The 16,974-nt window shown below is 37.4% G+C and overlaps 2 protein-coding genes across 3 annotated transcripts; both read right to left on the reverse strand.

The window, feature by feature from the left end:
- Window positions 1-821: 821 nt before the first annotated feature.
- Window positions 822-7,657, reverse strand: LOC119485748 (solute carrier family 22 member 7-like). Its single transcript, XM_037765504.1, has 10 exons — window positions 7,274-7,657; window positions 7,063-7,166; window positions 6,331-6,485; window positions 5,839-6,007; window positions 4,708-4,831; window positions 4,511-4,620; window positions 2,487-2,701; window positions 2,130-2,238; window positions 1,711-1,917; window positions 822-1,634 (listed from the first exon to the last, which is right to left on the reverse strand). The coding sequence occupies exons 1-10, from the start codon at window positions 7,652-7,654 to the stop codon at window positions 1,592-1,594; spliced, it is 1,617 nt and encodes a 538-aa protein (XP_037621432.1). The 5' UTR covers window positions 7,655-7,657; the 3' UTR covers window positions 822-1,591.
- A 1,948-nt stretch (window positions 7,658-9,605) lies between these two features.
- On the reverse strand, window positions 9,606-16,423 carry LOC119485709 (solute carrier family 22 member 7-like). Of its 2 annotated transcripts, none has more exons than XM_037765447.1 (10): window positions 15,949-16,423; window positions 15,754-15,857; window positions 14,740-14,894; window positions 14,193-14,361; window positions 12,791-12,914; window positions 12,594-12,703; window positions 11,887-12,101; window positions 11,547-11,655; window positions 9,973-10,179; window positions 9,606-9,887 (listed from the first exon to the last, which is right to left on the reverse strand). In XM_037765447.1, the coding sequence occupies exons 1-10, from the start codon at window positions 16,327-16,329 to the stop codon at window positions 9,848-9,850; spliced, it is 1,614 nt and encodes a 537-aa protein (XP_037621375.1). In that variant the 5' UTR covers window positions 16,330-16,423; the 3' UTR covers window positions 9,606-9,847. The 2 variants fall into 2 exon arrangements, with proteins under 2 accessions (XP_037621375.1, XP_037621374.1); XM_037765446.1 differs by having other exon boundaries at window positions 9,606-9,890; window positions 15,949-16,422.
- Between the last annotated feature and the right edge of the window lie 551 nt (window positions 16,424-16,974).

Here is a 16,974-nt window from a genome sequence, read left to right on the forward strand (position 1 = left end):
TTGTTTTAAATTGTAGTATTGCCCTCCCTCTCCCTGTTACGTGAATGTTTCCTCTTCCTCTTTTTTTGTATCGTCATTATCTTGGTCTTCATGGGGGTCAGGAGAAAAGGGGGACGGTGGCCATTATAGCATACATGCCTTAATTTGTATTTAAGATGACGTAGAGTGATCGAACTCAACTTCAGGCTGTCAGAAATAATTACTATTTAAAAAAAACAGAATTTAATTATTCATTTCATTAGATTTAACTTGGGGCACTGCTACTAAGTTCTTGACCCATGTATTCAAATTCTTTATGAATGAAACATTTATTTAACAATACACACACAACTACTAAATAATGAACATACAAATAAATGAATGTAAGTAGAATGACCTAAATACCTGCCCCTTGTTAACCTGCCATCCCATCTCTCCATCCCCTAGTATCAGAGAGAGTGCAGGGGCATTGATATGTTGGTCTAGTCTGCCTGACTCATTGATCCTTTATCTGACTGAGGTTTGTGCAAGTTAGAATCTATGGCCCCGACCATGGCTCTGAAATATCAGTAGCTTAACTGTGCTGTGTATTGATAAATCCATGGCGCTGTCCATGGTGCTGAAGTAGCAGACCGATTTGTATTTTCATGACTTTTTCTCCTGCATTGGTATTAAAGAATAGAGAACCAAGAGAGTTGGTCATTGGTCAGTTTGTTCATAGCGGGTGAATGAAATTAAACAAACCGGGTCCATCCCCACTGTTAAAAATGAACAAATCGCCTACTGTCACCAAGTAGAGTGATGAGAGAGAGGCAACAGAATGCACAAACACAATATTTGTCTATCAATTCTCCTAAAGATCTTTAATGCATGCACGCATGGTGTCACTCCTAGTGAATGAGCACCCTGCACTGAGTTACATACAGTCTTATAAAGTAGTAAAGACAACCATAAAACACCTGTCCATGCCAGGTTTCATCATCCTCCACAGCAGGGGATCTAAACAAACAGAAAACTAACACATAGGTGAAATCTAACACAAAGATAACCGAGTGATAACTGATAACACAGGGTCATATAATTTCTGATTTCTAAAAGATTGCAAAACTATAAGATTACATTTCATACAAATTACATGCATGTATTTCTTTAATACCACAATATCCATAACACCCATCATACCATACTTCACCTTACTGGACCATAGACTGTGTGACTACTTGCACCTTAAACATACATATCCTGCCATGCCTTGTCTCTGAGAATCTGGCTTGTCTAAATCTAACTATAATCTAAGTTACCCTGTCTGGAACTCTTAAACGCAACCCTTCTTCTTCTTAATTAAATTGAATTAATGCTTCAGCAGCTAAGAGATTGTCGGGAAGTGAGAGAGAAATACCCAAAACAACCCCCACAAATCAATCCTTAATCAATGGTACTGTAAAAATATTTGAGCACATTTATTAAATATTGTATTGAAAAAAGGTTATAAAGGTTGTGGTTATTTGAAAAACACTTGCTTGTTTGTTCTTTTATTATTTTAACAAATTAACAACACTGATATGCCCTGCAACTCAACTTATGGACCTTTTCGTTGTAATGAAGAAAATATTTAGGATTGAAATTTCTCGTCAGATGTGGAGATTGATCTTTTTCTGAAACACAAAATACATTTTTGTGTTATAACTTTCATTTGAATGTTTGGATGCAATCCAGATTAAGTCCCATTACCTTGTGTGTTCCACATCCTCAATAGTCTCTGGTAGACGGATATTATGTGTCTCAGGAAGAAAACAAGCTGACACCCCTGCAGCAACAGCCACCACGGAGAAAATAGTACTCGGTAAATGGCCCCACACCTCTTCAAGAAGCATGATCAGGGGGGATATAGACACCCCTATACGGCTTATGAAGGAGCAGTAACCCAATCCATTTTGCCTGTGTAAGCAAACACACAACACGTTTGTAAGAATCAGGGGAAATCGGTTTCAGTTTACAACTGCAGCTCCATCAAGTGCGGAACACTGACTGATGTATAAAGACTTGATCAAGGTGTTCAGTTATCCAAATGTCTCAGTAAACTCTCAGGCCTCTGGATAAAATGTAAATGTTGTAAATGTGCTAGGCTTGATATTGGATAGTTAACTGACCTCATTACTGTGGGGTAAAGCTCTGCTGTGTACAAATTTACAATTGTAAAAGATGCCATTGCGAACATCTTGCCCAAAGCTCCCACAGCTGCCCGAAACGGCCCCATATCTGAAAAAAAAAAGTTGTGAAAGGACATTTTAACCCCAACTTGTATTATAATTAAAGCCACTATGTGTACAATTTGACTATTCACGACTTTGGCGCCCCCCAGTGGCCGTTTTGACTTATTTGCTCTTCACTTAGGAAATCAAAAATGTAAATGTAGACTATTGTTAATCCAGGTTTTGCTTTTGCTACAGTTGTTGTCATCAATTATTGTTGCAGTAGCTAAATTAATCTCATTATTTATCGTTTACCTTGAGGGACAAACATGTTGCAGAATAGACACAGTCCAGTCAGAAAGAGCATTCCAGCCTGACTCCACCTTCGGCCAATTTTGTTCAAAGTGAAAAAGATAATTGCTTTTCCTGGAAGTTCAATCACGGCGTAGATGAACTGTGTGAGATAAATGTTCACACCAAATCCAGAGATATTCATGCAGATACCGTAAAACGTACAGGCCACTCCAAACCTATCAACAGAGAAAGAGCAAGTTTATTATTATTTTTCCACATTTGCCCCAGAAAATATTAGTTTTTGATTGGCTGGCAGGTATCTGCAACAGGATACTTAAACTGTCAAAAGTTAAACCCATTAAACCATTGCTCTAAATCAGTGTGCAGGGTAGCTGTGGGTAACCATAGCAACATAGCAACTTTGTTTTGGTGAAATGGACCAAACTACAGTGTAATGTACGTAAAATATCCGCTGATTCTGTTACTTCAAGACACCTTGAAGTGTATTATCATACAATTTCTATGACAATATACCACTGACACACAGAACAGCTGTGTTCAAACTGTTATCCTTTTTTAGTGTGAATGCTGGAAGCATTCACAACATATGTTCTTCTACAAATTCTTTATTATTCCTATGCATTTTTCACTGTCTAACTCCTTCCACAGTTTTCAACGTAGAAACTCCATTCAAACATCAAAACGTTCAGCCTAATTAAGAATAGTGTTCTATTACTTTTCTTATTAATACCTTTCATACTTTCAGAAATATTCAACGTTTTCTGCAAAGTTTCTCCCATTCAAATGAATGGACGGAATGTTCAAATCTGACACAATTTTTATGCATTTTCAACTGCTATCTGCTCATTCATACATTCACTTAGAAACTCCATTACAACTTTAAAATGTTCCACATCTTACATATATTCTGGTTATTATTCAAATTTTAAATCCCATTTAAAGTTTTTAAAATATTCAACCTCCTTTGAAGCTTAGTAAAAATGCCCTTTTTACAGTTTTACATTAGTGTGCATTGGACAGAATGTTCAGAGCTAGAGTGAGAGAGCTAACTATTGAAGTGAAGAGGAGGTTTAAGATCTTCATAAAAAAATATTTCATACTGTATAAATATTATTATTATTATAATATATTCATACTGCTTCAGCTGCTTTTTCATGCATCTTCAACTCTAATCTACTGATTCATACTCCATTTAAACCTTAAAATATTCACATCTGTCATATATTATTGGTATTATTCAACTTTCTAATCAAGCAAAGCTGTGTAGCGTCAGCTCTTTAAAAAAACGTAAAATATTCAACATCTTTTTTACACTGTTGGTATTGTTCAATTTTTCAATGACAATCATATGAAGTAAACCCATTCCCACTTTTTCAACTATACTACTTCACCTACTTCATACAGGTTAAAGTCAGTAATGCAGTGTAGCGTTAGCTTTTCAACAAACCTTAAAAAATTCCATGTCTTTACATCATTGGTATTATTCAACTTTTAAAGCCAGCAGTGCAGTGTAGCGTCAGCTTTTCCAAAAACTTGAGATATTCCACATCTTTTGGTATTATTTAACTTTTCAATGACATTCATAAAAAATTAACCCTATTCCCACTTATATGACTATTTCTACTAATTCACCTTCTTCATACAGATTAAAGCCAGCAATGCAGTGTAGCGTTAGCTTTTTAAAAAAACAAAATTCCAACATCTTTATATGTTATTGATGTTATTCAACTTTTCAATGACATTCATACAAATTAAACCCATTCCCACTTTTCCAACTGTTCCAACTACTTCTCCTTCTTCTTAAAACATTTAAGCCAGAATTTCAGCGTAGCGTCAGCACTTCAGCATCCAGCATTCACACTGCAATTTCTTCAGAAATTACTTTTCTAGTTTAAAGTTTGTTGTTCTCAGGTTGCGTGATCATATATGGACAGTGGATTGTACTGATTATTAAATTTTTCAAGATTTATAAGGTGAACATCTCAGTTGTTTGAAGGCAGAAACAAAGACATGTATATATCTACCACAGAGTTCCAGTGAACAGAGCCAGTCTCCTCATTTTGGGGGTCCTCACAAGATCCAAATAGGAATATTTTCTATTTTCATTTTCTACAGGTATTGCTTTGGACAGAATCTGGAGAGTAAAAAGAAAACTTTGGTCAGAGTCATAGTGGGTGTCTATTTCTGACCAGAAGGGATCAGGATGTGTAAAATGTTTTACCTCAGGCGTTATGTCAGTCATGAACTGCTCTCTGCCGTTAACTTTTGCACACTTGCTCAGATAAAAATGAGCACTGTTGACCTTTCCATTATTTATCAGCCATCTGGCAGACTCGGGGATCCACCTGCAACGATTTGAAAAATCACAGATTTTAAACGTTTTTTCACATGAACTTATGAGTCACACCTCTGCCTCATGAAGTTCTACTTGTAATGAGGCAGAGGAGTACTTTAAACAATTTAAAATTGTTCTGAACGTTCTCACGGCTTGCTGGTGTTACGGCAGTGTTTAAGAAAAAATGCCCCGACCTTGGACCAGCTAAAGATAGGGCGTCCTCCTTCAGCACTTTTATCGTTATAAATTTAACGCTATTGGATTTCTCAAAAATCAGGTTCAAAAATTTGTCGAGAGAAGTCAACAGATCTTGATGCAAAAGTGTTTATTTCTGTCACCAAAAACAAACAAGAGTCGTCAGTTTGAACGGAGGACTAACATACATGACAAACCAGTCCTCCTTATATACCATGAGCTTCATTCACAATTCTCTTTCATGTTCTTTACCCTCAGTGGGCAAAATGCCCAAAACTCGTTAATTTCTTGCAAACTCAGCGATACGGTTTTATTTTGGTCCTATCTCTGACAAATTTACAACTCTAACCTTTTTACCTCGAGCCTCCTCCATTCATGTCACCTCAAGAGGTGTAAGATCTCAGGATGAGCCAACGTTTTTGCCAACAGTTTGTATCAGCTCCCCCCTCAAATCTTAGTAGCGTCAACTTTTCCGCTAGTGTTGACAGAGCTTTTGCTGGCTTGGTCATCCTTCTGCTAGAAACCCCCTGCCATGCTCCACTCCTCCCAACTAGAGAGGCAGTGTGTTTTCCCTCACTAATGCATCAGACACACATTACTTTATGTAATATTATCATTAGCTTGTGTGAAAGAATAAATGATACATTTGATCTATTTTTTAACCAAAATACCCCAGTATATGAACATTCTGTGTAAAAACAAGATATATTTATCTTAGGTTATACTTTTATGAAAACACCATGAAAATTTACCATAACAGCAGCTTTGTACTGAAAAAATTGCTTGTTACGGCTGAATGCTCAATTCATATTTTTTCCTTACCACCAGGAGATCATTGCCAGAAGCAATGGGGCAGTTCCTGTGGCGGTGAGGTACCTCCAGTCAGTCACAAAATAGGCCGCAAGAGGTAGCAGAGCAGCACCAAGACTCGTGTCCAGGCTCATTAAAAGGCTCACTGCAGTTCGATGCTTGATGTCCGTCCATTCAATACCTATAAAGATAAATTATATCAAATCTATTACAACACATTTGACTATAATTGCAGTAGACTCGTTAACACTATATCAACAACTTTATTGTGTCTTTTTTTGTATTATTTATTGAAGTTAAAACACAAAAATATCACCACAACAAGTGACCTTTACATTATAAAAATATCCCACATCTAACTGAAACAATTGGGATTTTATATAATTTGAGTATATGTTATTTTTTCTTCTTAGTTTTTTTTTTCTGAGATTTAAAGTTTATTTAATTCTCTCTTTTTTAAAAAAGGAAAAACTACAAAGACAGACACTATACCATAAAACTCACAAAGGACTATGGCGATAATATGTATTCCAGAAATTCCAAATCCAGTCAAGAACCTCATGGCAGCAAACATGGCGAAATTATATGAGAAAGCACTTGCAAATCCAAAGAAGGTGGTTGTCATGTAGGACAATAGAAGTGTTGTTTTCCTGCCAATCCTGTGAGACAAAATAATTATAGATAAATCTATAGAATAGGTCATGTAAAAACACACTAGTATTTGTTCAGAAGAAGGTGTGACAGCACTTTATTTGGACAGACAAATGTATTCCTTCGTATAAAGTGTCCACAATGTGTAAAATGAGGAGTAGTCTTTAGATGCTCATGGGTTGGGGTTCATTTTGTGGTTGTGTTAAAGGTTACAAATATGGGCAGGTTAGGTCAAGACTAAAGTGTATATATATCTGTAGATATGCACTCAAACATTTTGCTATACATTAACATTTAGTCAGTTGATAGTTGATTATTAACTTTGGACTTATTCCAAATAAGCTTTGGAGATAAGATTTCATGCATGGACTGGACAAATTAAGGTCCTCTGTCCATAAGCACACCATCTGTATCCACCTTATTCCTAGCCCCCACGATGCCTTGCATGAATAATGGGCGCAACTTCCGGCGCATCGTGTCAATAAGAGAAAATGTTGTTTGTATATTGCTTCCTGCATGAGGCCCAATGTAATTTAACCACACAAACCCAAATGTGTTTGATTTGAGAGATAAAGGCATGAACACCTGTCACTAAGATAACCAAATACTGCTGCTCCAATCATGACCCCAATGAAGAAGATAGTGATCGTGGCCTTGTTCACTCTTCTCTTATCACAAACCAGATCCCACTATGAGGGGAACAGACAAGAGAGAAAAAGTGAAGAGTAAAAGTGGCTAATCTGGGATTTGCATCATTTTGATCCTTTTAGAAATAGAAATATAGAAATAAATTCACCTCTGTGGCCAGAGTAGACTTGAAGGTGGTGTTATAGTACACCCATCCAGTCTGACATGGCACTGTGGGTAGTTCAGTCATGTTGGAGGAGTTTAGCAGCAGATGATACTGAGGCTCTGCAAACATCTGACAGGAGTTTGGAGTCCCGCCCGCCTGGACTGGAATACTTACAGCAAGCCTCTCTGCCTGAGGTAAATAACTAAAAACTTCTCCATCATCCAGAGATCTGATGTCGCAGTGGTGAGAGGGAATAAATGCGATGAAATTATTCAGCAGAAAGTGAAAAGGCAAAGTCACACGAGGAATTACCATCAAAAGGATCATCAATAATTGGAATCTCCCAAAGCCGCCGACCTCTGCCAACACATTCTCAAACTTCATCTTCAAAATAAGAAAGAAAAGAAAAAAATAATAATTGGAAATATTTTCGTAACGGAGAAAAGTAAAATTTATCAGAAACACAATGAGTCTCTTACCTTTTGCATACTGTTAAATCCTTTTGGTTAACGGTCAGCTCCGAGATCATGTGAATGTGTAGTAAAGAGTGCAAACGGACAATGCATGCATAGCCTATAAAAGTATAACAGATAAGATAAGTAAATCATTTCTTAATGTCTCAGGAACAACAAAGTACATGTAGGTCAATCAATGTGCCCGCGCACCACACAACAAGTCCACTTTTCAAAAGTAAATCTGCAATTTGCATTGGTAATTTTAAGGAGGGGGAGGTAGTCTAAAGGTTAGAGACCGTTTGAATCCCCGGAAGTATATTGCTGTCCCTCAAATACTGTACTGTGTACTGGGGTGCCATTGAGAACTGCCATTGAAGTAGATAAAAATAAGTACCAGTACTCCCCTTATTCACATTTTGGCCTGTGTATCGGCAAATATCAGCAATCTCTTGCATGTTATGTCAGTCATAATCAGCTGTGGTTTTATTGCTATATTATTATACTTGGACTTTGCATCTTCTATAGAAGGTCATTAATACTCCAATAATATTCCAACTGAAACAATATAGGGTTGTGTTTGTATATTTATCAAATAGTTTAAATACTTAAAGTGCTTTCCTGTGTTATTCATAGTCTATAGCATCACTCTATAATATATTATAGGATGCCTATAGGCTGGAATCAACAGCAGCCAGCCAGATAGGCAGGCATGCATGCAGAGCTGAGGTGTGTGAGCTATTCATTCAGGTTTTAGGAGCAGTCTCCCAGTCAGGATGCTTGTATATATTATGCAGCAGGAGTGAATATACATGGAGATATTGGGTTTGGGAGTCCTCCCACAAGAACATTTAAAGGTTTTTGACTTTAATAGTAAAAACTATGACAGTAAAACTATGCAATTTTACATTATTTTGGACCATAATTATTACTATAGCCTAGATAACTATGAAACTAGCTAGTTTAATAATTACATATCACAGCCTTCATCTGAACATATTATACTTCTGGAAATGTTTGACCTGTAAAATCATATTCTGTAAATAAAGAGCAGATGTTAAGTATATTTGTTCACGACTAAAAAAAGTTATGACTACTAATTAAAAGAACGTGAACATTGTATTTATTAAAGCACCCTTGTTTCAGGTGATTATACACAAATGAAAACATAGATATGAATATTATATTCCATTTCTGCTAATAGATCCCTCGAAATGTTACACACTGGTCCTTTAAGATGACTTAGAGTGATTGCACTCAACTTTGGGCCAACAGAAATAATTAGTATTTATAAATAACAGAATTTAACTTGCATGAAATTGACCTCGGGGCATCACCCTTCAAAAAGGGAAAATGATAGCCTATTAATTCATTCTCAATTTTGTAGGATGTTACTAGGTTCTACAAACCATGTACTCAAATTAATTTTCAATGAAATGTTTATTTAACAATACAAACTACTAATTATTGAAGATACAAATAGGCATGAATAGATGCGTACAGCTGTAGGCAATTTATGAATGAATGATGTATACCAGAGAAAACAGTGAATGCTATCTTGGCACGATGGATGAATTTGCGGGAATAAAGGAGACCAACAAGTTTAACCCGTCATACCGTACCTTACCTTAATATCCTGCAATGCATTGTCTCTGAGAATCTGGCTTGTCTAAATCTAACAAGAATCAATGTTATCTTGTCTGGAACTCTTAAACAAAGTCGTTCTCTTTTATCCCACATCTTAAATTGAATGAATGCACTTGCAGCTGAGAGATTGTCGGGAAGTAATAGCGAAATAGTAAGTTAGTAAGTAAGTAAAGCTTTATTTGTATATCACCTTTTAAAACACACCGTTACAAAGTACTTCACACACAAATGAAACATCAAACAATGATTAAAAACCAGGGAAAAAAGCCTAAACAACCCAAAAAAATCAATCATTGATCAATGGTACTGTAAAATATTTTAATACATTTATTAAAATATTATATTTAAAAAAGTTATACAGGTTGTGGTTATTTAAGAAACACTGTTCATTCTTTTATTATTTAAAACCTATTACCGCCACTGACTGATATGCCCTGTAACTCAACTTATTGGCCTTTTGGTTGCAATGACGAAAACATTACGGTTGAGATTTCTTGTCAGATGTGGAGCTTGATCTTCTTCTGAAACACAAAATACATTTTTTGTATTATAATATAACTTTCATTTGAATGTTTGGATGCAATCCAGATTAAGTCCCATTACCTTGTGTGTTCCACATCCTCAATAGTCTCTGGTAGATGGATATTATGTGTCTCAGGAAGAAAACAAGCTGACACCCCTGCAGCAACAGCCGCCAGGGAGAAAATAGTACTTGGTAAATGGCCCCACACTTCTTCAAGAAGTATGATCAGGGGGGATATAGACACCCCTGTACGGCCTATGAAGGAGCAGTAACCCAATCCATTTTGCCTGTATAAGCAAACACACGACACATTTGTAAGAATCAGGGGAAATCAGTTTCAGTTTACAACTGCAGCTCCATCAAGTCTGGAACACTGACTCAAAAAAATGAAGGGAACACTTAATCATCACAGAATAACACCAAGTCAGTTAAACTTCAGGGATATCAATCTGTCCATTTAGGAAGCACAAGTGATTGTGAATCACTTTCACCTGCTTTGGTGCAAATGAAAGTGACAACAGGTGCAATGGAGAGGCAACAGCAAGACAAACCCCAAAAAGGGAATGGTTTTGCATGTGGTGGCCACAGACAATTGCTCTCTCCTTATCCTTCCTGACTGATTCTTCTCTAGTTTTGTGTTCTGCTAGTGTCCTTGTCACTACTTGTAGCATGAGGCGGTACCTGCAGCCCAATCAGGAGGGCTGGACAGGACCGTAGAAGGGCATCAACCCAGCAGCAGGACCGGTATCTGCACCGTGCAGCTCGATTGGCATTCGCCAGAGAACACCAGAATTGGCAGGTCCACCATTGGCGCCCCGTTCTCTTCACAGATGAGAGCAGGTTCACACTGAGCACATGTGACATGCGTGATAGAGTCTGGAGACGCCGTGGTGAACGTTATGCTGCCTGTAACATCATCCAGCAAGACCGGTTTGGCGGTGGGTCAGTGATGGTCTGGGGAGGCATAACCTTGGAGGGTCGCACAGACCTCCATGTCATAGCCAACGGTACCCTGACTGCTGTTAGGTACCGGGATGAAATCCTCAGAGCGATTGTAAGACCTCACGCCCTGGGTTCTTCCTGGTGCAGGACAATACCCGGCCTCATGTGGCCAGAGTGTGTAGACAGTTCCTGGATGGCGAAGGCATTGATGCCATTGACTGGCTCTTATGTTCCCCTGACCTAATATCAATTGACACATATGGGTCGTTTTGTACCGGTGCATCCGACGCCGCCAAGTACCGCCACAGACTATCCAGGAGCTCACTGATGCCCTGATCCAGGTCTGGGAGGAGATTACGCAAGATTTACGCAAGTTGGATCAGCCTGTGATTTAAATTTTTTACTTTGATTTTCGGTGTAAATATGAATCCAGCCCTCAATGGGTTGATGATTTTGGTTTCCATTGACCATTGTTACGTAATTTTGTTCTCAACAAATTATACAATGTACATCAGTAAAGATTTTCAACTTGAATAATTCGTTCATCAAGATCTGATGTGTGATTTAAGTGTTCCCCTTCATTTTTTTGAGCAGTGGTATAAAGACCTGATCAAGGTGTTCAGTTATCCAGAAGTCTCAGTAAAGCCTCAGGCCTCTGGATATAGATACTGTTTGTAAATGTGCTGGGCTTGATATTAGATAGTTTCCTGACCTCATTACTGTGGGGTAAAGTTCTGTTGTGTACAGAAATAGAGTTGCAAAACACGCCTCTGCAAACATCTTGCCCAAAGCTGCCACAGCTGTCCGAAACGGCCCCATATCTGAAAAGAGAAAGTCGTGAAAGGACATTTTAACCCCACCTCGTACAATAATTAAAGCCACTTTGGGTGGAATTTGACTATTCACGACTTTGGCGTCCCCCAGTGGCCATTTTACTTATTTACTCTTCACTTAGGAAATCAAAAAAGCAAATGTACTATTCTTAATATAAGCTTATCTTTTTGTGCAGTTGTTGTCATCTATTAGTAGTAGTCTCACATTTGATCATTTACCTTGAGGGACAAACATGTTGCAAAATATACACAGTCCAGTCAGAAAGAGTGCTCCAGCCTGATTCTTCCTTCGGCCAATTTTGTTCAAACTGAACAAGATAAATGCCTTAACTGGAAATTCAATCGCGCCGTAGATGAACTGTGTGAGGTAAATGTTCACACCAAATCCAGCAACATTTAAGCTGATTCCGTAATACGAAAAGGCCACTCCAAACCTATCAACACAGAGAGAGCAAATGTTTTTTTCTTAAGTTACACATTTGCCCCAGAAAATACTAGTTTGTGATTGGCTGGCAGGTATCTGCAAAGGACACTTCAACAGTCAAAATTTAAACCATTGCTCTAAATCAGTGTGCAAGGTAGCTGTGCATAACCATAGCAACAGTCTTTGTTTTACATTATAACTTTAAATGAACTTACACTGCATAGTCAAATGGACCAAACTACGAAAGTACACAGTGTCTTGAAGTGCGTGAAATATCCCCTGAGTCCGTTATTTATACCGTTTCCATAACAACTTACCACTGACACACAGAACAGCTGTGTTCAAAACTGTCATCCCTTTTTAAAGATTGTTGTTCTCAGGTTGAGAGATCATATATGGACAGTGGATTGTACTGATTATTCATTTTTTCAAGATTTACAAGGTGAACATCTCAGTTGTTTGAAGGCAGAAACAAAGACATGTATATATAAATTATATCTACCACACAATTCCAGTGAGCAGAGCCAGTCTCCTCATTCTGGGGGTCTTCACAAGATCCAAATAGGAATATTTTCTATTTTCATTTTCTACAAGTATTGCTTTGGACAGAGTCTGGAGTGTAAAAAGAAAACTTTGGTCAGAGTCGTAGTGGATATCAATTTCTGATCAGAAGTGATCAGATTATGGAAAATGTTTTACCTCAGGCTTTATTTCAGCCATGAACTGCTCTCTGCCGTTGACCTTTGCACACTTGCTCAGATGGAAATGAGCACTGTTGACCTTCCCAGTACTTATCAGCCATCTAGCAGACTCAGGGAGCCACCTGCAACAAAGTTTGATTTGAAAAATCACAGATTTTAAAAGATTTTTCACATGAACTCATGAGTCACACCTCCGCCTTATGAAACTGTTAATGAGAATAATGATCTTAAAACTAGAAATTTGTTCTAAATGTTAACACAGCTTGCTGGTGTTAAGGCAGCTTCATACTGAAAAAATTGCTTGACATGGCTGAAAGCTCAATTATTCTGTGCTACCATACTATTTAGTATGCTAGAAAACGATTTATTATACATACATACATAGTATGTCAAATGCCAAAAAGGTAACACTTTACAATAAAGGACACAACAATGTGAGTAGTTTCTGTGAAACAAATGAGGAACTAACTGCTAGTGAACCATTAGTTGATGAGTAACTCCCAATCAAATTTTAGAGTAGCTAACGATTATAAAACGAATGAGTAATGAATCACGAACGATTTGATAATCGATTAATCGTTAATGGAGGTCTATACGTCTATAAGTAATGATTAGTTCATGAATGTATGTGACTTGATCATACTGACCACTTTTATGAGTCGTTTCTGATTAACTAATCAGCTTCTGAGCGGCACAAAATTAATAACAACTCCTTAATTACTGATTACTTAAATATTAGTTTCTGTTTTTGTGTCTCCCCCAAGTAAAGTGAGACATAATACAGAATAGTAACTGAGGAGTCCCTCATTTAGTCATCATTAACTTATGATAATTTATCTTTTCTTGTCTCCCCAAGAAAAGTGAGACATAATACTGAATAATTAATGAGGAGTCCCTCATTACGTCATCATTATCTTTACAATTAATTCCGTAAAAAAGACAGCAGGATTCTTAACAGGTGTTTCATTCATCATATTCAGAAACACAAAATAGTAACTAATGTTTAAGTAATCAGTAATTAATGAGTTGTTACTAATTTTGTGCTCTATTCAATTTGAGTGGGAGTTACTCATTAACTAATGGTTCACTAGCAGTTAGATCCTCTTTTGTTACTAATTCATTCCCCAGGAACTACTAACATTTTTGTGTCCCTTAATGTAAAGTGTTACGGCCAAAAATACCAGGATGTCCTATTACATCCGGTCGTATTTTGCAGTATGAAAGCCAGCATGCTTTTCCGGCAATTGTGACCCACAATCCTCTGCACAGCGGATATATGATCAAGAGGGTCAAGGTGCAAGGCTCAATGCTATGATGATGCTGCAGGGCAGCTGCAGTATGTACTAAAAGTAAAAAGAAAAAGTATGCGATTTGGAACGCACCCATTATCTTTTCCTTACCACCAGCAGATCATTCCCAGAAACAGTGGGGCGGTTGTTGTGGCAATGAGGTACCTCCAGTCAGTCACAAAGTAGGCCACAAGAGGTAGCAGAGCAGCGCCAGAACTCCAGTCCAGGCTCATTAAAATGCTCACTGCAGTTCGATGCCTGATGTCCACCCATTCAATACCTATAAAGAGCAATGATAATAAATCAAATCCACTAAGACATACAGTACTTGACTATGATTACGGTAGACTTATTAACACTTTATCAACTTTATCATATCTTTTTTATTGTTAATAATTATTGAAGTTAAAATGGATACAAAGGTAAAAAGGAAGAGTATATTACCACAAAAAAACTTAATTTCACATGTGACCTTTACATTATAAAAATCTCCCACATCTAATTGAACCAATTTGGATTTTACATAATTTGAATACATACTTGTATGTTATTGTTTTACTTCTTAGTTATTGTTTTCTGAGATTTACAGTTTTTAAATTTTCTCTTTAAAAAAAAAGAAAAAGAAAAAAAAAGAGAGATACTATGATATAAAACTCACTAAGGACTACGGTGATGATACTTATTCCAGAAAGGCCAACTCCAGTAAAGAACCTCATGGCAGCAAACATGACGAAATTATATGAGAAAGCACTTGCAAATCCAAAGAAGGCGGTTGTCATGTAGGACACCAGAAGTGTTGTTTTCCTGCCAATCCTGTGAGACAAAATAATTATAGATAAATCTATAGAATAGGTCATTAAAAAACACATTTGTTCAGAAGAAGATGTGACAACACTTTAATTGGATAGACAAATATATTTCAACTTATGAAGTGTAAAATTAAAAGTAGTCTATAGATGGTCATGGGGTAAAGGTTAGAAATAGGGTCAGGTTGGGTCAAGAGTAGCATGTACAGTATGTCTGTGGAGATGCACTCAGAAACATTTTGCTGTAGCTACATTAACGTTTATCAATTAACGTTGATAGTATTAAAAATGCTAAATTCCAAATTCAGAGCTGTCTATGATTGAGAGATTGCATCCACAAGGCTCTCAGCTGAGCCGGCAGCTAGCAGCTAATGGTGCTAATAGTATGACCAGTGCAAACAACAGCAACACTGCTGACATAGCTAACAGTGTTAACCTGGAGGGGGACCAGAGGGTGGATGTATAACTCATATCTTCAACTTGACTATCTCCACCGGATTGAGCCCCACAGCCTGGTGACAAAACAAATAATGCATCAATAATTATCGCTATCCCTATCTTCAAATTGTGTTGCCTGGCTAAAATCTTCTATCCATCTCGCTTTGTTTTCTGTACTCACTCCTTATCAGTCTAGATTTAGGCCTATGCACATTACCATTTCTACAATGTCCCTGGTTTTCAATGATATTGCACTAACCCTGGACAGCAATGTCTTGTGCTACTCTGTTTATAGACTTATCCAAAGCATTCGATACTAAGCATTGTTTTACATCTTGACACCATTGTAAATGAGGATACCTCCTCAACGGTCTTTCGAGGTAACATAAATAAATAAATATATATTTGAGAGTTAAAGGCATGAACACCTGTCACTAAGATAGCCAAATACTGCTGCTCCAGTCATGACCCCAATGAAGAAGATAGTTGCTGTTGCCTTGTTCACTCTTCTCTTATCACAAACCAGATCCCACTATGAGGGGAACAGACAAGAGACAAAAAAGTAAAGATTAAAGTGGCTAATCTGGGATTTGTATTACTTTGTAAATAGAAATAAAGTTCACCTCTGTGGCCAGAGTAGACGTGAAGGTGGTGTTATCGTACACCCATCCATTCTGGCACGGCACTGTGGGTAGTTCAGTCATGTTGGAGGAGTTTAGCAGCAGATGATACTGAGGCTCTGCAAACATCTGACAGGAGTTTGGAGTCCCGTCCGCCTGGACTGGAATACTTACAGCAAGCTTTTCTGCCTGAGATAAATTACTAAAAAATCCTCCATCATCCAGAGAGCTGATGTCGCAGTGGTGAGAGGGAATAAACGCGACGAAATTATTCATTAGAAAGTGAAAAGGTATAGTCAGACGAGAAATTATCATCAAGAGGATCGTCCTTATTTGGAATCTCCCAAAGCCGGACACCTCCGCCAGCACATTCTCAAACTTCATCTTCACAAAAAAACGATACAACACTTCCAATTTGGAGTGAAGCTCAGAGAATAATACCACAAAGCACGCTAGATGTTTGTTTGAAAGTGAGCCACTGGGGTTTTGCACACTGTTAAATGCTGTTGGTTAATAATCAGCTCAGAGAATGTGTAAATGTGTAATATAATTCAAAAACACATTTTGTTCTGACTCAGCTATATAAAAGGAGTCTGACAAGTAAGACATTTTTGTAAATAAATAATTTGCAAATAAAAACCAAAAGTACATGCCTGTGGAAACTTTGCACGTCCCTAAGCATGGCAATACGCTGCCTTGAAAAGAAAAACAAGTCAATTTAAGATTTACTTAAAGGATCAATGTGCAGGATCTATTGGCAGAAATGGAATATAATGTTCGGTATGTTTTCTTTAGTATGTAGTGAGTTTAGTTGTGTTGTGTTTTGGCACACGGGAGAAATTTTAGTTGGTTGCAATCTGCAACCTCACCGCTAGATGCTGCTTAGTCTTACACACTGCAACTTTAATACTGCAAAGAGGCATTATTGTCTAAATCATACTCTTCTTCCACCAAAGTGGTCCAGAATAAAATATATCCATACCTGATGGGTTGCCATGAAATTTAGTACGCATATTCACGTAGTCCAGA

Source organism: Sebastes umbrosus, chromosome 3 (assembly GCF_015220745.1).
Source record: "Sebastes umbrosus isolate fSebUmb1 chromosome 3, fSebUmb1.pri, whole genome shotgun sequence".
Lineage (NCBI taxonomy): Eukaryota > Metazoa > Chordata > Actinopteri > Perciformes > Sebastidae > Sebastes > Sebastes umbrosus.

Bases quoted from the DNA above. Each gene is read 5' to 3' on its own strand.
- LOC119485709 (XM_037765446.1), bottom strand. From the start codon at position 16,329: ATGAAGTTTGAGAATGTGCTGGCGGAGGTGTCCGGCTTTGGGAGATTC. The intron at 15,858-15,948 runs GTGAACTTTATT...TTCCCCTCATAG, and splicing joins CGTCTACTCTGGCCACAGAG to TGGGATCTGGTTTGTGATAA. The intron at 9,891-9,972 runs GTAATGGGACTT...TTTGTGTTTCAG, and splicing joins GAGGATGTGGAACACACAAG to AAGAAGATCAAGCTCCACAT.
- LOC119485748 (XM_037765504.1), bottom strand. From the start codon at position 7,654: ATGAAGTTTGAGAATGTGTTGGCAGAGGTCGGCGGCTTTGGGAGATTC. The intron at 7,167-7,273 runs GTGAATTTATTT...TTCCCCTCATAG, and splicing joins AGTCTACTCTGGCCACAGAG to TGGGATCTGGTTTGTGATAA. The intron at 1,918-2,129 runs GTCAGTTAACTA...TTGCTTACACAG, and splicing joins CTTTACCCCACAGTAATGAG to GCAAAATGGATTGGGTTACT.